This window comes from Hyla sarda, chromosome 5, assembly GCF_029499605.1.
Source record: "Hyla sarda isolate aHylSar1 chromosome 5, aHylSar1.hap1, whole genome shotgun sequence".
Taxonomy (NCBI): Eukaryota; Metazoa; Chordata; class Amphibia; order Anura; family Hylidae; genus Hyla; species Hyla sarda.
In genome coordinates, this window is record NC_079193.1 from 208,627,382 (window position 1) to 208,650,922 (window position 23,541).

At 42.5% G+C, this 23,541-nt stretch overlaps 1 protein-coding gene across 1 annotated transcript in view; it reads left to right on the forward strand.

Annotated features, from left to right (window-relative positions):
- The first annotated feature begins 7,275 nt into the window (after positions 1-7,275).
- The window catches only part of LOC130273741 (ovalbumin-related protein Y-like), a 65,732-nt gene continuing 49,466 nt past the window's right edge, over positions 7,276-23,541 (forward strand). The window contains exons 1-2 of the mRNA XM_056521014.1: positions 7,276-7,443; positions 20,778-20,912. Coding sequence (XP_056376989.1) covers positions 7,276-7,443; positions 20,778-20,912 — 303 coding nt within the window. The remainder of the gene's footprint in view (positions 7,444-20,777; positions 20,913-23,541) is intronic.

Genomic DNA, 23,541 nt, shown 5'->3' on the forward strand with positions numbered 1-23,541 from the left:
GAGGTATAAGCAGTAGAAAGAGAGAAGTGCTCATGCCGCTGTACAGAACACTGGCGAGGCCTCACTTGGAGTGTTGTGCGCAGTACTGGAGGCCGTATCTCCAGAAGGATATAGATACTCTAGAGAGCTCAAAGAAGAGCCACTAAACTAGTACATGGATTGCAGGATAAAATGTACCAGGAAAGATTAAAGGACCTTAACATGTATAGCTTGGAAGAAAGAAGAGACAGAGGGGATATGATAGAGACTTTTAAATACATAAAGGGAATCAACACGGTAAAGGAGAAGAGCATATTTAAAAGAAAAACTACCACAAGAGGACATAGTTTTAAATTAGAGGGGCAAAGGTTTCTGCAGTAATATCAGGAAGTATTACTTTACTGAGAGAGTAGTGGATGCATGGAATAGCCTTCCTGCATAGATGGTCGCTGCAAATACAGTGAAGGAGTTTAAACATGCATGGGATAAGCATAAGGCTATCCTTCATATAAGATAGGGCCAGGGAATATTCATAGGATTCAGATTATTGGGCAGACTAGATAAGCCAAATGGTTCTTATCTGCCGACACATTCTATGTTTCTATGAAGTGGAGGCTTTTATTAGGCTGCTGGCTACCATAGAAACTCAAATTTACTTTGCTATCACACTATCTACCCTCTGAATGATTGCTTAGGCCCTAAATCAGCATTAACAGTGGCATCTATGGAATAAAATGGCTCAACCTAAGTTTTCTTCAATCCTGAACACAGCTGGCATCAGCAAGTGATGGCGCAGGTACAGCTTTTGTGCTCATGCCATCACTGTGCTGCATTAATATGTGGCTTGTGGAAACTACGTGGCACACTTCAGGGTGTGAAAGGGTAAAGAGCTACAAGGGAGGTACATTCATTATTGAAATGATTTCTTTAGGTATCAGCATAATTACATTTAAATTGTATCCTAATTATTTAATTCCTTCACAATAAAACAGGTTATCTTCATTCTATGGGTCACTATAATTACAGCGGTACCCAATTATATAGTTTTTGTTTTATGTAACTACTTAAAGGGGTATTCCAGGAAAAAACTTTTTTTTTTTAGATCAACTGGCTCCAGAAAGTTAAACAGATTTGTAAATTACTTCTATTAAAAAATCTTAATCCTTCCAATAATTATCAGCTACTGAAGTTGAGGTGTTCTTATCTGTCTGGAAACAGTGCTCTCTGCTGACACATCTGCTTGTCTGAGGAACTGCACAGAGCAGAATAGGTTTGCTATGAGAATTTGCTTTTACTCTGGACAGCTCCCTAGACATGTGTCATCAGAGAGCACTTAGACAGAAAAGAACAACTCAACGTCAGCAGCTCATAAGTACTGAAAGGTAATCTGTTTAACTTTCTGTAGCCAATTGATATGTGAAAAAAAAGTTTTTTCCTGGATAACCCCTTAAACATTTTTTTTACTTTTAAAAAAATATAAATATGCTATAACATATTTATTTTTCTGTCTATGGGGCTGTAAGGGAACTAATTTTTGTGCCATGCTCTGTATTTTTGTGTAGATTAATCTTTTTGATCGCTTTTTATTCAATTCTTTCTCAAATTTATGATGTGTCCAAAAATCTGAAATTTTGGCATTGGATATTTATGAAAGTATTTCCTAGCCAACTTTTTTCATTCTAATGCTCATGCAGATCAATGTGATACTATAGTAATAGATTAATACATTAGATGGGCACAGGCAGGCTATAGCAATAGATTGGGCTGCCATGGCAAAGAATCGGTTCCCTGGCGATCCACCCACTTTGGATGACTGTAATTTTTTTTTTAAGTACATAATTTTGGAAATGCAATTATATAAATGGAAAATCAGATAAAACATTTTCAAAAATTCTTAAAAATATGTTTAACATGAAAACTAATAAAATAAGTATTTTTCTGATGACACATTCCCTTTAAAGCGGATCAATTCCCAGATTCATGCTGTGCTATCTAAAGGCACCATAAAGTAATATACAGACCGCGGCCTGCAGCGCTATGTCACCTATTGCATTTGTTTTTATCATAAAATCTTTATCTGAGCTGCAGAGCGTACTAGTTCTACCAATGAGGTGCATGTGCTTGGTATTCATGAGCTGTGGCTGCTCCCCCATAATAAGCAGGGATCTTACAACCAGCAGCTGCAGCTTAGAAATATGCCTGAGTACAGAGCATGTGCACATCATTGGTAGGACTGGTGTACCCTGCAGCTCAAAAACAGGGATTTTTATGGAAAAAAATGCAAGGAAAAAAAATGGGTGACTGTCTTAGAATTGGAACAGTTGGGGGCATTTATCATTGTCTTTAGAGCTATTTTTGTGTGTAGATTTGTCTCTATTTAGACGCAACGCTGCACCTAAGGCTATTTTTTGCGCCTTTTTCGATTTACACTTTTTTTTTTTTTAAAGAGCGTACAGGCCAGCTGTTAAGAGTTAGTCTTGCGCAGTGGTAATGAATTTATCAACTGCGACTTTTGCAAAAAAGTAAAAAAAAAAACACCAAAAAGTTGCAATTCTACACCAGTCCAGACCTAGCGTAGCTTTTTGGTGTATGTGAAGAGTGAACTAAAAAATGAACTAAATCACACATCTTAGTAAATGCCCCCCATTGTCACTAATTCATGCTTTTAGATTGAGCAGCATATACCTGGTGACAGATTATCTTCTCTACTAACTGAGAATTCCATAATGCAGTAAATAAAACATGATGTTCTAAGATGGAAAGTACAATTAACCCCTTAAGGACCAGTCCCATTTTGGCCTTAAGGACCAAACCAATTTTATTTTTGCATTTCCGTTTTTTCCTCCTCGCCTTCTAAAAACCATGACTCTTTTATATTTCCATCCACAGACCCATATGAGAGCTTGTCTCATATGGGTCTGCGTCACCAATTGTACTTTGTAATTACATCACTTATTTTACCATAAAATGTACGGCGCAACCAAATAAATATTATTTATGTGGGAAAATTTAAAAGAAACCCGCAATTTAGCAAATTTTGGAAGGTTTTGTTTTCACGCTGTACACTTTACGGTAAAAATTACATGTTTTCTTTATTCTGTGGGCCAATACGATTAAAATGATACCCATGAGATATGCTTTTCTATAATTTTACCACTTAAAAAAAATCTCAAACCATTTTAACAAAATTAGTATGTTCGAAATTGCCCTATTTTGACCACCTATAACTTTCTCATTTTTCCGTATATGGGGAGATATGAGGGCTCATTTTTTGCACCATGATCTGTAGTTTTTATCAGTACCACATTTGCCTAGGTTTTACTCTTTATACATTTTTAATTAATTTTTTTGGGAATAAAATGTGACAAAAAAGCTGCAATTTTGGGGACTATTTATAGCAATCATTTGATTGCTAATACTGTTCAGTGCTATGCATAGGACATAGCACCGATCAGTTTTATCGGTGATCTTCTGCTCTGGTCTGTGTTATGATTCGGCTTGCTGGATGTGGATCCTCTGTGTCAGCGAGGGATTGGCGTGGACCGGTTCTAGGGTTGCAACTGGTATTCACCAGAGCCCGCAGCAAAGTGGGACGGTCTTGCTGCGGCGGTAGCAACCAGTTCGTATCCACCGGCAATGGCTCAACCTCGCTGACTGCTGAGAAGGCGTGGGACAGAAGGACTAGGCAGAGGCAAGGTCAGACGTAGCAGAAGGTCGGGGCAGGCGGCAAGGTTCGTAGTCAATAGCAATAGCAAGAGGTCAGGTACACTGGTAAGGCAAACACTGTAACGCTTTCTCTGGCACAAAGGCAACAAGATCCGGCAAGGAAGGGAAGGGGAAGTGAGGTTATATAGACAGGGAGCAGGTGGAAGCTAGTTAGACTGGGGAGGGGGGGCAGAGGGTGAAGCTTGGCACGGGGCAGAGTGTTACCAGGACGGGGGCTATGAGGAGACAAAGCATAATCCTGATAGGCCTTGGGGAGACCAGGTGTAGGAGGAGGCACTGAGGCTTGCCTGACGGGACTGGGAGCAGACGTGAGGCATTTTTTGTGACAAGCAGAATCCCAGCTCTTGATCTCCCCGGTGGTTCAGTCAAGGGTAGGAGAGTGGTGTTGGAGCCATGGCAGACCGAGGAGGACTTCAGAGGTGCAGTTGGGCAAAACAAAAAGTAAAATTTTTTCGTGATGCAGTCCAATGCTCATGAGCAGAGGTTCTGTGCGGTAACGCACAGTGCAGTCCAATTTCACTCCGTTGACCGAGGAAATGTAGAGCGGCTTGGCGAGACGGGTCACAGGGATGTTGAACTTATTAACAAAAGGCCAAAATGAAATTTCCCGCAGAACCAGAGTCCAAGAAGGCCATAGCTGAGAAGGAGGAGTTGGCAGAAGGAGAAATCCGTACAGGCACAGTGAGAAGTGGAGAAGCAGACTTCACACCAAGAGACGCCACTCCCACGTGAGCTGGGTGCGTGCGTGCGTTTCCCACACGTGGAGGACGAATAGGGCAATCCACCAAGAAATGTTCGGTACTAGCGCAGTACAGACATACATTTTTATCTCTGCGGCGAGTCCTCTCTTCATGGGTCAGACGAGACCGATCCACTTGCATAGCCTCCTCGGCGGGAGGCACAGGGGTAGATTGCAAAGGATACTGTGAGAGAGGTGCCCAGAGATCAATGTCTTTTTCCTGGCTGAGCTCCTGGCGTCTTTCAGAAAAACGCATATCAATGCGGGTGGCCAAATGGATAAATTCATGCAGGTTGGCAGGAATTTCTCGTGCGGCCAGCACATCTTTGATGTTACTGGATAGGCCTTTTTTAAAGGTCGCGCAGAGGGCCTCGTTATTCCAAGACAATTCGGAGGCGAGAGTATGAAATTGGATGGCGTACTCGCCTACTGAAGAATTACCCTGGACCAGGTTCAGCAGGGCAGTCTCGGCAGAAGAAGCTCGGGCTGGTTCCTCGAAGACACTTCGAATCTCAGCGAAAAAGGACTGTACGGAGGCAGTGACAGGATCATTGCGGTCCCAGAGCGGTGTGGCCCATGACAGGGCCTTCCCAGAGAGGAGACTGACCACGAAAGCCACCTTCGACCGTTCTGTAGGAAATTGGTGCGACAACATCTCCAAATGTAGGGAGCATTGTGACAGGAAACCGCGGCAAAGTCTAGAGTCCCCATCAAATTTGTCCGGCAGGGACCAGGAGGCCAGGAGCAGGCGGAGGAGATGGTTGCTGCTGTAGCTTTGGCAGAAGTTGCTGTAGCATGGCGGTCAACTGCGACAGCTGCTGTCCTTGTTGGGCGAAATGTTGTCCAAGTTGCTCTATCTGTTGGGACTGCTGGGCGACCACCGTGGTAAGGTCAGCGAAAACTGGCAGTGGGACCTCAGCGGGATCCATGGCCGGATCTACTGTTATGATTCGGCTTGCTGGATGTGGATCCTCTGTGTCAGCGAGGGATTGGCGTGGACCGTGTCGGTGGACCGGTTCTAGGGTTGCTACTGGTATTCACCAGAGCCCGCCGCAAAGCGGGATGGTCTTGCTGCGGCGGTAGCAACCAGGTCGTATCCACCGGCAACGGCTCAACCTCGCTGACTGCTGAGAAGGCGTGGGACAGAAGGACTAGGCAGAGGCAAGGTCAGACGTAGCAGAAGGTCGGGGCAGGCGGCAAGGTTCATAGTCAATAGCAATAGCAAGAGGTCAGGTACACTGGTAAGGCAAACATTGTAACGCTTTCTCTGGCACAAAGGCAACAAGATCCGGCGAGGAAGGGAAGGGGAAGTGAGGTTATATAGACAGGGAGCAGGTGGAAGCTAGTTAGACTGATTGGGCCAGGCACCAATCATTGGTGCACTGGCCCTTTAAATCTTAGAGAGCTGGCGCGCACGCGCCCTAAGGAGCGGAGCCGTGCGCGCCAGGACGTGACAGCCGGGGACCGGGACAGGTGAGTGACTGGGGTGCGATTCGCGAGTGGGCGCGTCCCGTTATGCGAATCGCATCCCCGCCGGCAGTGTCAGTGCAGCGCTCCCGGTCAGCGGGTCTGACCGGGGCGCTGCAGAGAGAGGAACGCCGCGAGCGCTCCGGGTCCCTGCTCCTCCCCGGAGCGCTCGCAGCGTTCCTCTCTCTGCAGCGCCCCGGTCAGACCCGGCGTAACAGTCTGCATGATCTCAGACCAGAGTAGAAGACCCCGGGAGACAGTCGGAGACAGTTGAGGGGACCTCTGGCTGCCATGCTGGATGATCGGATCCCCGCGGCAGCACTGCGGGTGATCCGATCATCCATTTAAAGTACCTCACTGCTGCAGATGCCGTGATCTGTATTGATCACGGCATCAGAGGGGTTAATGGCGGACACCCTCGCAATCGTGCGGGTATCCTACCAGTACTTATCGACTTCTGCATACTACAGAGGAAGTTCTTTTCTTTTTAAATTTCCTTTCTGCCTGACCACAGTGCTCTCTGCTGACACCTCTGTCCATTTTAGGAACTGTCCAGAGCAGGATAGATTTGCTATGGGATTTGCTCATATTCTGAACAGTTCCTAAAATGGACGGAGGTGTCAGGAGAGAGCACTTGTGGTCAGACAGAAAGGAAATTCAAATATCTTCCTCTGTAGTATACAGGATTAAAGATTAAGGATTAAGATTTTTTAATAGAAGTAATTTACAAATCTGTTTAACTTTCTGGCACCAGTTGATTAAAATTTTTTTTTTCCAGTGGAGTACCCCTTTAAACAGTGAAGTGTCAAACCTTGTTCTTTGTGCTAAATTGATCTTTGTTCAGATACTCTTGTTGCGTTATTGAAAGTCATTGGGCTTCTCATAGTGCTCCTATATCTGCTTATTCAGAACACATCTTACAGACTAGAAAGATTTAAATATTATATTCATACTTTTATTCCTTCATTCTTCTATTACTAAAAACTCATTCACATTTTGTTTCTGAAGTGCATCACAATTGGGAAAAGGGTATGCCAATGTTATGCCAATGTATAATGTGATGTACCCACAGCAGTTCTTATAAGTTTTATGGACCTATCTTATTCATTACTGTACTGACTAGTGAGGCTAGCATAAGAAAAATGTTTGTATTTGGAAAATAGAACAAATGGGGTTACTACTTGTGGATTAAGTTTATTCCATTGAAGTCAGGTATTTGCATACTTCTTTGCTGGTATCCTGACATATACAGGTGACATATAAAAATGTAATGTTAATAGACTCTAAAGAATTTTCAATTCAATTATAATAATATTCTAGTAACAAATGTTTCCATCTCATGTCTTATCGTTTTAGCTAGCATCATGTCCAACCTTGAGGCTGTTGTTGCTACAAATAACAATTTTACAGTGGAGCTAGCAAGAAAAATGGTTGGTGATGAAAATGTTGTGATGTCCCCACTGAGCATGCTAACAGCTCTGGCATTGGTTTGTCTTGGAGCCAAGGGTAACCCTAAAACCCGAATTAAGGAGGTAAGAATTTTACAGAGATGTATGTTAAGAATAGTTAAAATAAGAGTTTGTAGAGAAGAGCTGGTTCTCTAAGTACCATGTACCAATATTCAAGAACATTTTTGGATAATTTAAAGTGGTATTTTTTTTAGCTTTTCACAGAACTTCCCGAAGGCAAAAAATCTAAAAATGTGTGTGGGGAGGGGGGGGGGGGGGGGGGGTGTCAGGGGGGGAGAAAAAAAACCATACCCTTCAGCCCATTCCTCGTCTAGCACTGCCGTTGCTCCAGAAACCCTGATGACATACTCATACACTCAATATGGTATGCCGCAGCCAACCACTGACCTCATCGGTAACATTTACTTGTCCTTACAAGTGATTGGGACATTTCCATTGAAAGCTCCAGACCAGCGATGGGGCTGTATTGGTGGCAGCTAAAGGGTGAATATGGGTAATTTAGTCCACCCCCTTCCTGTACCTGGATATACATTTGTGATAACCTTGAAAAACCCTGTATGTAATGATAGTAGGTGTTTTTCTCACTAAACATACAGTAAATCCCAAGGTGCAAGCTAGACAGGAGAGATCAAGATTAAGCATGTCACCCTTGCCATCTACAAAAGAATAGATAAGGTGACATTAATAGGTTCCAACAAGACTGAGTCTGGAACAAAATATCATGGGCAGCCATGTACACCATTTAGATTTTTGCTGTAAATTTAAGAATCAAGGTTGATATGAAGAATGACCTTGCCTTTTGTCATTTTTGGTTAAGTAATGTTCTCCAGCACCATTATATAGCCACTCTGCAAAGAATATGACAGGAGAAAGGGAAATATCACATGTATGTAAACATTGTTTAACTTTTATTATAGATACATTTCAAGTAGTGTTTTGTTACATGACTACAAAGTATCGACAGTAAATGAAAGTTAAATAGTTGGAATTAATAACAGGATTACAAAGTGGTGGATAACAGCATTGGATGAGAAAAAGGCTAAGATCGGAGATAGTGTAAAGATCTGCAGGGGAAGTAAATATAGTATCAGTCAACCCAGATCATTAGCAGCAATTTAAGCAATAAGTCATTAAAGTACGTTAGGTAATGGACAAGAATATCTGGATATACAAAATTACTAGTGCTGACAGCATTAAACTGGAACTAACTGGTAAATGTAGGTGAAGTCACAAGCACCTAGCAATAACAGCTTATTACCAACTAGCATGAAGTAACACACAACTGATAGTATAGATACAACACTCCACTTTATTGGATTCAGGAAGGTTTCCATGGAAAACATACAAATAGCCACATGTTATTAAAGATTACCTGTCACCAAACTAAACTTTTAATATATTGTTCCTTATGTTATTATAAGACACTTTGCTATTTACCGTATTTATCGGGGTATACCACTCACCGGCCTATAACACGCACCCTCATTTTACCAAGGATATTTGGGTAAAAAAAGTTTTTTACCCAAATATCCATGGTAAAATGAGGGTGCGTGTGTGCGCGTGTATACCCCGACACATCCCCAGGAAAGGCAGGGGGAGAGAGGCCGTCGCTGCCCGCTTCTCTCCCCCTGCCTTTTCTGGGTTCTAGAGCCCTGCTGCCGGACCTTCTCTTCCCCTGGCTATCGGCGCCGCTGCCCGTTCTGTCCCCCTGACTATCGGTACTAAGCGGCGCCGACAGCCAGGGGGAGAGAAGGGGCAGCGGCACCCATTGCCGGCGCCGCTGCCCCGTTGCCTCCCCCCATCCCCGGTGGCATAATTACCTGAGTCGGGTCCACGCTGCTGCAGGCCTCCGGCGTGCGTCCCCTTCGTTGTTGCTATGCACGACGCGGCGCACTGACGTCATGCGCCGTGCTGCGCATAGCAACGACGAAGGGGACGCACGCCGGAGGCCTGCAGCAGCGTGGACCCGACTCAGGTAATTATGCCACCGGGGATGGGGGGAGGCAACGGGGCAGCGGCGCCGGCAATGAGTGCCGCTGCCCCTTCTCTCCCCCTGGCTATCGGCGCCGGCAGTGGGGCGCCGGTACCGATGGTCAGGGGGACAGAACGGGCAGCGGCGCCGATAGCCAGGGGGTGAGAAGGGCCGGCAGCAGGGCTCTAGACCCCAGGGAAGGCAGGGGGAGAGAAGCGGGCCTCTCTCCCCCTGCCTTTCCTGGGGCGGTATCGGCGTATAACACGCACATAGACTTTAGGCTAAAAATTTTAGCCTAAAAAGTGCGTGTTATATGCCGATAAATACGGTACTTGCTATTAACCCCTTAAGGACCAAGCCCATTTTGACCTTAAGGACCAGGCCAACTTTCTTTTTGCATTTTCGCTTTTTCCACCTCATCTTCAAAAAATCGTAACTCATTTATATTTTCAGCCACAGACTAATTTGAGGTCTTGTTTTTTTGCACAACCAGTTTTCCTGTGTAATGACATCACTCATTTTACCCTAAAATGGCACATGGCACAACAAAAAAAATACTATTTGTGTAGGAAAATTAAAAAGAAAACCGCAATTTTGCTAATTTTGGAAGGTTTCGTTTTCACGCTGTACAATGTACGGTAAAAATGATGTGTTCTTTATTCTGTGGGTCAATACAATTAAAATGATACCCATGATTATATACGTATCTATTATTGCTGCACTTAAAAAAATCGCAAACTTTTTAACCAAATTAGTATGTTTAAAATCCTTCAATTTTGATGACCTATAACTTTTTCAATTTTCCATAGAAGGGGCAGTATGAGGGCTAATTTTTTGCGCCATTATCTGTACTTTTAATTGATACTACATTTGTGTATATAAAACTTTTATTAAAAATTTTTTTTATAAAATGTGACCAAAAAGCAGCAACTTTGCGCTTTTTTTTTTTACGTTCACACTGTTCACCGAACAGAATCAATAACATTTAATTTTAATAGTTCGGACATTTACGCACACAGCGATACGAAATATGTGTATTATTTATATTTTTTTACACATTATGGGGGTAAAATGGGAAAAAAGGACATTTTACATTTTTGTTGGGGGAGGGGATTTTTCAAATTTTTTTTTACTTTTTTTTTTTTTTTTACTTTCATTTTTACACTTTTTTTTTTTTTTTGGTAAGTGTACATTTGCTATCTTTTATTTTTTATTTTTTTATTATAAATCTTTTTAATACAAATTTCACATAATAACATGATTAACCCCTTAACGACGCAGGACGTATATTTACGTCCTGCGCCGGTTCCCGCAACATGAAGCGGGATCGCGCCGCAATCCCGCATCATATCGTGTCGGTCCCGGCGCTCATCAACCCACCGATCGCGGCGATGTGCGGTATTAACCCTTTAGAAGCGGCGGTCAAAGCGGACCGCCGCTTCTAAAGCGAAAGTGAAAGTGACCCGGCTGCTCAGTCGGGCTGTTCGGGACCGCCGCGGTGAAATCGCGGCATCCCGAACAGCTGACCGGACACCGGGAGGGCCCTTACCTGCCTCCTTGGTGTCCGATCGACGAATGACTGCTCCGTGCCTGAGATCCAGGCAGGAGCAGTCAAGCACCGATAACACTGATCACAGGCGTGTTAATACACGCCTGTGATCTGTGTAAAAGATCAGTTTGTGCAGTGTTATAGGTCCCTATGGGACCTATAACACTGCAAAAAAAAAGTTAAAAAAAGTGTTAATAAAGGTCATTTAACCCCTTCCCTAATAAAAGTTTAACAGTGGAAAAAAAAAAAAATAAATAAACATATGTGGTATCACCGCGTGTGTAAATGTCCGAACTATAAAAATATATCATTAATTAAACCGCACGGTCAATGGCGTACGCGCAAAAAAATTCCAAAGTCCAAAAAAGCGTATTTTGGTCACTTTTTATACCATTAAAAAATGAATAAAAAGTGATCAAAAAGTCCGATCAAAACAAAAATCATACCAATAAAAACTTCAAATCACGACGCAAAAAATCCTCATACCTCATAAGAGTCCTCATACCGCCCTGTAAGTGGAAAAATAAAAAAGTTATAGGGGTCAGAAGATGACATTTTTAAACGTATAAATTTTCCTGCATGTAGTTATGATTTTTTCCAGAAGTGCGACAAAATCAAACCTATATAAGTAGGGTATCATTTTAACCGTATGGACCTAAAGAATAATGATAAGGTGTAATTTTTACCGAAATATGCACTGCGTAGAAACGGAAGCCCCCAAAAGTTACAAAATGGCGTTTTTTCTTCGATTTTGTTGCACAATTATTTTTTTTTCCGTTTGGCCGTGCATTTTTGGGTAAAATGACTAATGTCACTGCAAAGTAGAATTGGCAAAGCAAAAAAATAGCCATAATATGGATTTTTAGGTGGAAAATTGAAAGGGTTATGATTTTTAAAAGGTAAGGAGGAAAAAACGAAAGTGCAAAAACGGAAAAAACCCTGAGTCCTTAAGGGGTTAAACAGTAACAGAGTAAGAACATCATACATGATTACCCAACCCACCCTTTTCCCACCCCCTGTCGGAAAAAAAAATATTAAAATTATTCTTAAGAGTAGGTCAGAGGAATGTATAGTTATCTCATGTCAGATTAATCATACCATTTTGCCCAGATTGCTCTATGCCTAATTAAGCCTCTTCTAGAGCTAGCTGTTTGCCATTCATCATAATTCCTAACTTTAAGGACCAACTTATTCCATTCCATTATATTTGGACCCGTACCCCCAAACAATCCTCTCAATATCACTACCTTAGCTAACATAAAAATACGAATTATTAAATCTCGATATTTCCCAATATCACACAAATTCCCCAAAATAACCTCTGTACCCAACCATTCTCTCTTAAGATCTAATTTGTTTCCAATGGTCTGGAATACCCTTGCCCAAAATTTTCTAACTATCTGACATGTCCACAGTAAGTGAATTAGGTCTGCATCTGGTGCCCCGCACTTTGGGCAGTCTGCCTTATTCCTACATCTTATTTTTTTTTATTGCACTGGTGAGTAGTACAGTTGGTAAATTATTCTTAATTGCATGATTTGATGTCTTTTATTAATAGAACACCTTTTAACATTCCTGAGAATGTTCTCCCATGCTTTACTTGTGATTGGGCCAAGGACGTTCTCCCATCTCCTCTTTTTATTTTCTTGAAACTTGACAGGCACAGTACTAAGGAGTAATTTATATACAACATTTAACTTCTTACCCCCCTCTAAATTCATATATTCTATCACCTTGTGTGTACATATCCTAAATTTTCCTTTCTTTTCCGTACATCTATACACTTCACACAACTGTATATACCAAAATTTGTGTTCATTTCTCAAACCGTACTCCCTCTGTAGTGTATCACATTTTTTAATCTCTCCATTTTGAAAAATCTGTGCAACATATTTAATCCCCTTACCTTTCCAAAAATCACTCCCCAACCCTTTCTTAAATTGTTCAAATTCTATATTGTCCCAAATCACAGTGTTCCTAATACTACCATCAATTTTACATCTCTTTTTCACTTCCTGCCACGTTTTCCTAAATAAACTTATTAGTAATAAATTACCCAATTCTTTCTTCACTGGAAGCCCCCCTTCCACAAATTCCAAAAAGTTCTCATAATACCCTTAATAATCCTTAAATAATTCTGCCCAAGTGTTTCACTCCACCCTTGTCTAATATTCTGAAGATTCCTAGCTAGAAAATACAACATAAAGTCCGTTCATTTTTACACTTTATTAGTCCCCATAGGGGACTATCTATAGCAATCCTTTGATTGCTAATACTGTTCAGTGCTATGCATAGAGCATTGCACTAATCAGTATTATCGGTCATCTTCTGCTCTGGTCTGCTCGATCTCAGACAAGAGCAGAAGACCCCGGGAGACAGCCAAAGCCAGGTGAGGGGACCTCCGGCCGCCATGCTGGATGATCAGATTCACAGCATCTGAGGGGCTAATTGCGGACATCTGCGCGATCGCGGATGTCTGCCATTACCGGCGGGTCCCTGGCTGCTGATAGCAGCTGGGACCTGCTACACATGAGGCGAGCACCGGTGTTCGTGGTCATGACGGAGTGTAAATGTATGCCATGGAACATTAAGTACCACGGCACCATGACGTTCATTTATGTCCATCGTCGATAAGGGGTTAAAATTCTCAACCTTTATATGTTTTTAATGTGATTGAAAAAATGGCCATGGGGTGGCTCTGTTCTGTTCCCAAACAGTTAATCTGGTCTTCACCCGAACTTGCAGAAGTCCAAACTCAGGAAGTGCGTGCCGGGCATGGCGAGGCACAGCTCTCACAGGCTTCAATGTGAGCAAGGGGAAAGGTATGATACAGAGCTTTTTAAAGGAAAGGTTTTTTTTTTAGGGCAGGAGGAGTAGTTTGTGAATATAATCTGAGTTAGCTTAGAAAATATGGTTTGATGACAGGTACTCTTTAAAGCATTTATTAGTTAATCACTTCTGGACCAGAAAGATTTTCTGATTTTTTGACCATGCAGATTTGAAAGCTATAAAGCTTCTTCACATTTACTAATTACAATAATTTTGACATTTTGTTGTGATACTGCAGTGCACACTGTATAGGGTCAAATGGAAGTTCTAGTTCACCAGAAAAGGATAGTAGTGTCCATTCCTATAATGGTGGTGTCTGGATGTGGATGTGTCTATGGTGTTAATGCAAATGACTGTACCCAACACAATGGTGAATTTGAACAATAACCGGTACTTCACTTAGGTACTTTTATTATCTGTGCAGCAAATACAGAATACAGTATGTTGACCCCTTGAAGGAAATCTGCCACTACATTCACCGGCACTAACCAGCAGTACTGGCAGTGCGGGTGACACTGAATAAAAAGATACCTTTTCTGTCCAGACCCATCACTGTGTTCCGGAGATATCTTTATTTGACTGAATATGCAAATGAGCAGTCTGGGCATGCTGGGAGTTGTAGTTTTGCATTGTGCAGTAGGCACTAAGACAGAGCAGGGAACAAAGTAAATATTTATAAACCGGGCCAAGCACTGAACATCACTGTGCCCGAGGCTGGGATCGTAGCCCCGCCCATGCCCCAGACTGCTCATTTACATATTCAGTAAAATAAAGGTATCTCCGGGATGCAGCAACAGATCCTGATACAAAAATATCATTTTAATCAGTGTCACCTGCACTACCAGCCAGTACTGCTTGTTAGTGCTGGTGAATGTAGTGACAGATTTCCTTTAAAGGGGTATTCCAAAAGGATAGGGGATAAGATGGAAAGGATAGGGGATAAGATGTCTGATCGTGAGGGGCCCGCTGCTGGGACCCCCTGCGATCTCCCTGCAGCACCCACATTCTATGTGGGACTGCGTCTCCAGTTTCAGAAACCTCCGGGTTTCCGGGGCTGGGGATGTGACATCACGCCCCCTCCATTCATGTCTATGGGAGGGGGCGTGATGGCCATCACGCCCCCTCCCATAGACATGAATGGAGGGGGCGTGGCATGATGGCCGCCACGCCCTCTCCCATAGACATGGATGGAGGGGGCGTGACGTGACGTCACATCCCCAGCCCCGGAAACCCAGAGGTTTCTGAAACTGGAGACGCAGTAATAGAATGCGGGTGCTGCAGGGAGATCGCGGGGGGTCCCAGTGCTAGGCCCCTCGCGATCAGACATCTTATCCCCTTATCCACAAGACTTATACCTGAGGAACCTCAACAGCAAGAGTAAGAGAAGGAAGGGTAAAGCCAGAAAATTATATACTGAAGGATCGGTCAGAGCAGAGAAAATCGAGAAGGAGTTGGTGATCTACAGAGTCAAACGCTGCAGAGAGATCAAAAAAAATCAGAAAAGAGAAATCATCTTTAGATTTGAAAACCAGACTGTAAGTGTTCAAGGAAAGAGTTCTCGGAAAAATAATGGATTAGGTATAAATAGACAGCAGTCGAAGCCTCAGTCAAAGTTCAGACTTTGCTAACACCCACTTTGAGATGTGAGGATGTTAGCTACAGATTTGCTTTAACTTGCATTCCCATGACACTAGGAAGCCTGGTAAAGTGACAAAGTAAGACAGATAGGATGCTGGGACCAACTTTCGCTCATTAGCATTAAACTAAAGACATGAATGGTCTTTTTTTTTTTAAGGCTTTGGTTATTTTTTAAATAACATATTTAAAAAATATTTTCTCAATTAAATTATACAAAAAATATTTTCTTAAAAAAAACCTGATCTGGACATCAAGATGGGCTGAAAATTTATCTTCCAATAAAACAATGACCCTACGCACACAGCCAAGACAACATAGGTGTGGCATAGGGAGTAGACTTGAGTGGTCCAACCACAGCCCAGACTTAAAGGGGTATTCCAGGCAAAAACTTTTTTTTATATATATCAACTGGCTCCGGAAAGTTAAACAGATTTGTAAATTACTTCTATTAAAAAATCTTAATCCTTCCAATAGTTATTAGTTTCTGAAGTTTTCTAACTGCTCAATGATAATGTCACATCCCTGGGACGTTAGTCATCAGAAAGCAGTTAGACAGAAAACAGCAACTCAACTTCAGAAACTAATAACTATTGGAAGGATTAAGATTTTTTAATAGAAGTAATTTACAAATCTGTATATATACAGATATATATATAAAAAAGTTTTGGCCTGGAATACCCTTTTAAAGTCAGTGTAACATCTCTGAAGAGATCTAAAAATGGTAGTTCACAGACGGTTCTCATGGAACCTGACAGAGCTTGTGAGCATCTACAGAGAAGAATTGCATAAATTCCCCAAATTCAGTTGTGCAAACCATGTGACATTATACCCAAGAAGACTGAAGGCTTTAATCACTGCCAAAGGTGCTTCAACTAAGTACTGAGTAAAGGGTCTGAATACATATGGAAATGCAATATTTTAGTAAGTTTTCACATTCTCATTATGGGTTACTGAGTGCAGATTGATTGGGGGGGGGGGGGGGGGCGGGATCACTTTAATTTTGTAAAATATAATTAAATAAACAAATAAATAAAAAAGTGAATTGCATTTCCCCATACTTTTTTCACCTACATTTACATAGAACTCCAATAGTATATACGGCCCATGATATTCCACAGAGCGCTAAATGAGTCTTTCATGTGAATTAGGCCTCAGGAGTTTGCTTTTAGTTACTGTGGCCTTAAGCACATGACAGGCTGATGTTAGCTATATAAGGCTGAGTTCACATATGTCCGGCATCCGGCATCGGAGAACTCAGCCTAAATCTTGATGCAACTGATGCCATAACTGCATCAGTTGCCATCAGTTGTATGGCATCCAATGTCTATTGTTTCTGGACACCAGACTGGGGAGCACAGCAAGCATCATTCTCCTGTCCGATGCCATCCCGCGTGTCCAACCATCCACCTTCAGAACTGAGACGCTGCATACCGTATATACTCGAGTATAAGCCGAGTTTTTCAGCACGATTTTTCGTGCTGAAAACACCCCCCTCGGCTTATACTCGAGTGAACTCTCCGCCCTCAGTGGTCTTCAACCTGCGGATCGGCTGTCCGGGCTTGCTGGGAGTTGTAGTTTTGAAACCTCTGGAGGTCCGCAGGTTGAAGACCACTGCGGCCTTCCACATCATCCAGCCCCCCCCCCTCTGACCCCCTTTAGTTTTGTACTCACGTTGCCTTGACGACGACGCAGAGGGACGTTCATTACCAACGTCCCTCTGCGTCGTCGTCAAGGCAACGTGACTATTCCGGGGCCGGGCCCGAAGTGCGGAGAAGAGGCCCCCCCGGTGAAGATGGCAGCCCGGAACCACTATCCCACCGGACGACCTCCCCACCAGACAGTCCTTCAGCACCGGACCAGCGCACCCTAACGTCCCGCCGAGCGGAGGTGAGTACAGAACTAAAGGGGGAGAGAGGGGAGGGGGCTGGATGATGTCGAAGGCCGCAGTGGTCTTCAACCTGCGGACCTCCAGAGGTTTCAAAACTACAACTCCCAGCAAGCCCTTGCTGGGAGTTGTAGTTTTGAAACATCTGGAGGTCCGCAGGTTGAAGACCACTGCGGCCTTCGACATCATCCAGCCCCCTCCCCTCTCTCCCCCTTTAGTTCTGTACTCACCTCCGCTCGGCGGGACGTTAGGGTGCGCTGGTCCCAAGGGGATGATGAAGGGGGGTGTGGGATGATGACAAGGGGATGATGAAGGGGGGTGTGGGATGATGACAAGGGGATGATGAAGGGGGGGTGGGATGATGACAAGGGGATGATGAAGGGGGGGGTGGGATGATGACAAGGTGATGATGAAGGGGGGTGTGGGATGATGACAAGGTGATGATGAAGGGGGGGATGATGAAGGGGGGATGATGACAGGAGGTGAGGATGAAGGGGGGATGATGACAGGTTGATGATGATGAGGGTGTTAATGACGGGGGTGTGGATGATGACAGGGGGGATGATGTATTTCCCACCCTAGGCTTATACTCGAGTCAATAACTTTTCCTGGGATTTTGGGGTGAAATTAGGGGCCTCGGCTTATATTCGGGTCGGCTTATACTCGAGTATATACAGTAATTGTGAACTGTCCCATTCAAATAAATAGGATCAGTTCTAGCATTAGTTTCCTTCCGGGTGCACGCTGGAGAGAAACTATGCTGGACGCCTGACATATGTGAACCCAGCCTAAGTAAGAGTACGTTTTTCTATTTATGATATGGCTTTTTGTGCCCGCATCTTTATGCTGGATATCCCCAACATGGAGAGATATTTGCTTTACTGTTCAGTCCATTTGTTAGTTCAGGAATCTGAAGTCTATGGGAGGAATTTACCAAGAATGGACTATCCATGCACTTCACGCTATGCCATGCATCCCTGTCTGGCCTTTTGGCAAGCACAATAGACCCAGCAAGAAGTCACAAATGCTCAGAAGGATTGCGTAAAAATATGCAACTTTCCGCCTGATCTGCGTGGTGCAGCCTTTATAAATATGGATACATCAAAAAGAAGTGAAGAAAGGAAGGGGGCACTCACTTAAGTATTTCTTCCATCAGGATTTTATTGTTGCGTGCTTAACACCAGCGGAGACACCAGGCAGAGATGTCATTCAGCTGATACGCCGGACCAGTGCATACCGGGAGCCATGATGGTAATAGCTATTTCTCGCTTCTGGCGCTTCTCTAGACCACACCTTCCCAGTGACGCAGGCCAGGTAAAATACCTATTGACCAGGTACGTCACTGGGAGATGCATTCACCAAAAATACACTGCATTAACTAATAAAAACAAACATAACAGGAGCAACTTGGTTAAGCAACAAATACATACAAATTCTATCGGAAGGTACAGTACATGACCTATACAAATGTGCTCATGTCTAAACGGTCATTCAGACCGAAACTACCTTGCACTCTTGTTTTTATGATCCACTTGCCTTCTCTCTGTAATAATGCTTTTTTTCTGTCAATTCCTCTTCTGAATTCTATTTTCTCTATCCCTAAAAACGACATAGCTTTAACATTCTTATTGTGTTCTTCTTTTATGTGGACGATCAACCTTGGAGAACCTTTTTCTGTTTTTACAGAGTTTATGCATTCCCTGAACCTCACATTCATAGCTCTGGTAGTGAACGCTATATAGAATCGTTTACATTCACAGACTATGGCATGGACTACATACTTACTTCTACAGCACATGCTGTCTCTGAAGGATACTGTCTCACCAACTAATTTCACGTTTTTGCACCAGTTACAGGTTCCACACCTGTGATCACCTGAGCTCAAGGGTTTACTCAACCAGGTTTCTTTATGGGTGTCTGTTTTAAACTTGCTCTGCACTAACACATCTTTGATGTTCTTCCATTTTTTGAAAGTTATTAATGAGTTGCTGATGGCATATTCTCTCAGATCACTGTCATTCTGTATTAAGAACCAGTTCTTCTTTATTGATTCTTTTATACTCTCAGCCATTGGGCTATATTTAAATGAAAAACAAAATCGTGGGCTAGCCTTTTGGATGTGTTTGAATCTCACTCCTGATTTCTAATCTTTTTCTTATTTATCGCTCGCAATAAATCATTACGACTATTGCTTTTTCTAGTATCTGTAACGGGTAACCTCTTGCTATCAAGCATTGTTTAAGTGCCTCTACCTGTAGAAGATAATTGCTCTCCCTACTGTTTATTCGTCTAAGCCTCAAAAACTGTCCATAGGGGATTTTGTGTGTTCTCAGTGATAGCTCTTGAAGTGTAAAAGGGCATTAAATGCTGTGGGCTTTCACAAGCCCTGGGTCAGGAGGGTCTCTTCTTCAAGTGACACCAGGATGTCCAGAAATTCCAGACTTTTTGGACCTACCTAACAAATGAACTTCAAGTTCATGTTGTTGGCAATATTCATGCGGGACACAAAATCAGTTAAAGCTTTTTCAGTATCAGTCCACACCATGAAAATATTGTTTACAAATCAATGATAACAAGCAATATGCCTCAGGTACGGGATTTCATGGGTCAAAGAAACCTTTTTTCAAAGGCAGCAACATATAGATTGGCAAGGGTACACAACACTGGCGTGCCCATTGCCACGCCGCCCGTTTGGACAAATAATTTGTCCCCAAACCTGAAACAATTGCCTGTAAGGATCAATTCCAGAGAATCGCAGACAAAATTAATAAACCCTTGACTTTTTGCAGGAAGTCCCTGATTATCTCCACACTCCCAACTCGTGAGATTCTCGTACAAAGACTCTCTATATCTATGGACACAATGATACAGCCTTTTGGCCAGTTCAATCCTTCCAGAGGAGAAACTAGTTTATGTCCTTAACTTGTGAGGGTATCTCGACAAGCAGAGGGTGTAGGAGTCAATCAATGAACTTTGATAATGGCGGAGACAATAGGTCTGTTGTATTTATTAGTTAATGCAGTGTATTTTTTGTGAACGCCTCTCCCAGTGACATACCTGGTCAGTAGGTATTTTACCTGGCCTGCGTCACTGGGAACGTGTGGTCTAGAGAAGCGCCAGGAGCAGCGCGAAATAGCTATTACCATCATGGCTCCTGGTATGCACTGGTCTGGCGTATCAGCTGAATGACATCTCTGCCTGGCGTCTCCGCTAGTGTTAAGCACGGAACAATAAAATCCTGATGGAAGAAATACTTACTTGAGTACCCCCTTCCTTTCTTCTCTAGTCTTCTCCAGGGATCGTTACCTAACCTCCACCACACTGAGCTATGAGAGTCCTGCTGTTAAGGCTAAGCTGCCAGTGTGGACGTCTGTGTCTTGCTCATGTTTTTATAAATATGGACCTTAGTGGACATTGTCGTGTAGGGGAAAAAAAAGTCTATCAAGCAAACTGTACCTAAACACATAAATATTTGTTTGTTTCCTGGAAAAAAAAGAATATACAGTAAATGTTTTGTTTTCCAGGTTCTTCAGTTTGAAAGCTGTACAGATATACATTCTGGATTAGAACAACTGTTATCTACACTAACTGAGTCTGAGGAGTATGAACTTAAGATCAACAACATGCTCTTTGTTGACAAAACTTGTAACATATCTGAAGTAAGAAACAATATAGATATGTCAGATGTTTTTTATGGTATACTGAAGTACAATATATTATAGGCAATTTAATAATCTTTTATTGACCGGTACATCAAGTTTATGCAGGGATTAATTTATGCAGGTGCCATAGGTATCCAGCATGCAAGAGATACAGCACCGCTGCTTTTTTTGCTTTTTTGGAAAAAAGTTATTGTGGTTTGAACACAGCTACTAAGATATATATATATATATATATATATATATAGACAAACAAATAGGTAGAGCAGCACAACCTCCAAAGAGAGCAGCGGGTGCAGGCGGTAAAGGTCCCAGGTCCAGGGTCCCATAGACATCCACTCCAAAAAACAAAGAGCCGCACCACTCCAAGGTACAAGGTGAATAAGATTTATTGACCCAACATCAGGAACAACGTTTCAACTGCCCAATTGCAGTCTTTCTCAAGATGTATGTATATATTCTATATAGTGTAAACAAAATGTATACATTTTGGTAAAAGGGTAGTTCTATATTTAAAATACATTTAATTTGCATAACTTAAGTAGCTCCCTAACATCAAATCCTTTAAAATGTGTTCACATGAGCATGTTTTTAATTGCAAATATTATTTAATTCATTCCTGACTTTGTATTCAATAGGTACAATTAAAATGCTGACCACGTAAACACCCTAAAAAACAAAAGACTACTGTTTAGCTTTGGTAATGAGGGATTCAAATTCAGTGTGTTCTGTAGAAGGCAAACACCCTTTAAAATACCCATATTCTCTGAGCATAACTAGTAGACGAGCTATCAACACATTGCACAATGAAAGCTATTTGGTAACATAAATATATTTACCAGAGAACATGACAACATTTTAATAATTTATTCATTTAACATTTTAATCATTTATACTTCCTGCTGTGTTCCTCTATTATCAATTACCTGTTAAATGGCCACCTAGTCCAAATTCATGTGCTGTTTACTTTCATAACTTTACTTTCATGTACCTTATAGGGGCACTCCTGCTAATGCAAATTCCCTGATTCCTCTCACACAACTTTGTGTCACTATAAAATATAGGACGACAGAGACTATGGGGGAGATTTATCAAAACCGATGTAGAGGAAAAGTGGATCATGTTGTTTGGTGCTGTTGTAATTCCATCCACCATTGCTTCTTTTTGTACTATGAACATCTCAATTAGGACCTAACAATATATGTATGTTCCATAACTTAGTTTTATAGGCGGAGAATTATTAAAACTTGTGTAGCAGAAGAGTGGTGCAGCTGCCCATAGAAACCAATTAGATTGCTTCTTTCATTTTTAAAAGGGCCTCTAAAAATTAAAGAAGCAATCTAATTGGTTGCTATGGGCAATTGCGCCACTCTTCTGCTACACAAGTTTTAATACATTTCCCCCTATAAAACTAAGTTATGGGACATACTGTACATACATTTTTTGTAATTTGATATATATCGTTAGGTCCTAATTGAGATGTTCCTAATACAAAAAGATGTAATGGTGGATGGAATTACAACAGCACCAAACAACATGATCACAGGGTTTCCATGGCAGCCTGAGGCTAGGTTTCCACTTGTTTTTTGTTTGTGTTTTTCACCAGCAAAGACTGCCACTGCTTTTTCCTGCGATTTGGCAGTTTTTCTTTCATTTTTTCTGATGTGTGGAAATTTTGTACCCTTTGGCAGTTTTTCACTGCCTTCAAGTTATCAGGGTAAGGTGCAAGGTGCCCGGCCCACGGAGTGTAGGGGGGTGAGTAGTTATGCTATGCTTACCTCCACCGGCCATATAGTATACATTGGTGCATATCAGGAAGCAGAAGCCAAGACTCCCGTCCTTATACTGATAATATAAACAAAAAAAGCATAAAAAGTTGACCAGCGCTCAATGAAGTACGACTTAAAATATGGAGGTAAAAAGAGTGGTATATGCACTTACTCCACAGTGGGGAATCTAGGTGATCCTTTCACCAAAGATACCCCCTCCAAGACAGCTTGTATCACTCAGCGCCGGATGTAGGTAACAAGTCACAGCGCCAGGACAGCCAGAGATTCAGGAATTCATTTAATATAGCAACGCGTTTCAAAGGTTAAAATATACCTTCTTCATCAGGCTTACACATAATAATGAAACATCCATTTAATTTATACTCACACAGCGTCTCCTCAGACACCGGCATCTTCCGCTCACTTCGTCCCTTCCGGTCTCATGGTCACAGGACCGCGGTCACGCAACCATGGCTGTTACGTAGCCGTCACGTGAACCAGGTTAGTCACTTGCGTTTGCGCTGTGACTGAAACCATGCGTCCCAGCCTGGAACGCACAGGTATCAGACACGTGTTTCATTTGCACACACGTGTATCGTGACTACACTGATGGGAGTCCCTGCTCATAGTGGGGCTAAGCTGTGCCTGAAGCTATAAAGCCACGGGCACACCTCATGCTGAGCAGAATATATACATCATATGTATCCTGTCCAGCTAGTATTTACAGTAGAAGCAGCGATCTAAATGCATCGCTGGTTTACTGTAAGCCCTTGAGCTGTGTGCCAGCCCAGCAAGAAAAATTAAACTAGCGCTGCTCAGCAGCGCTAGTTAACTCTTTGCAGGGTTCAGTATATCCAGCC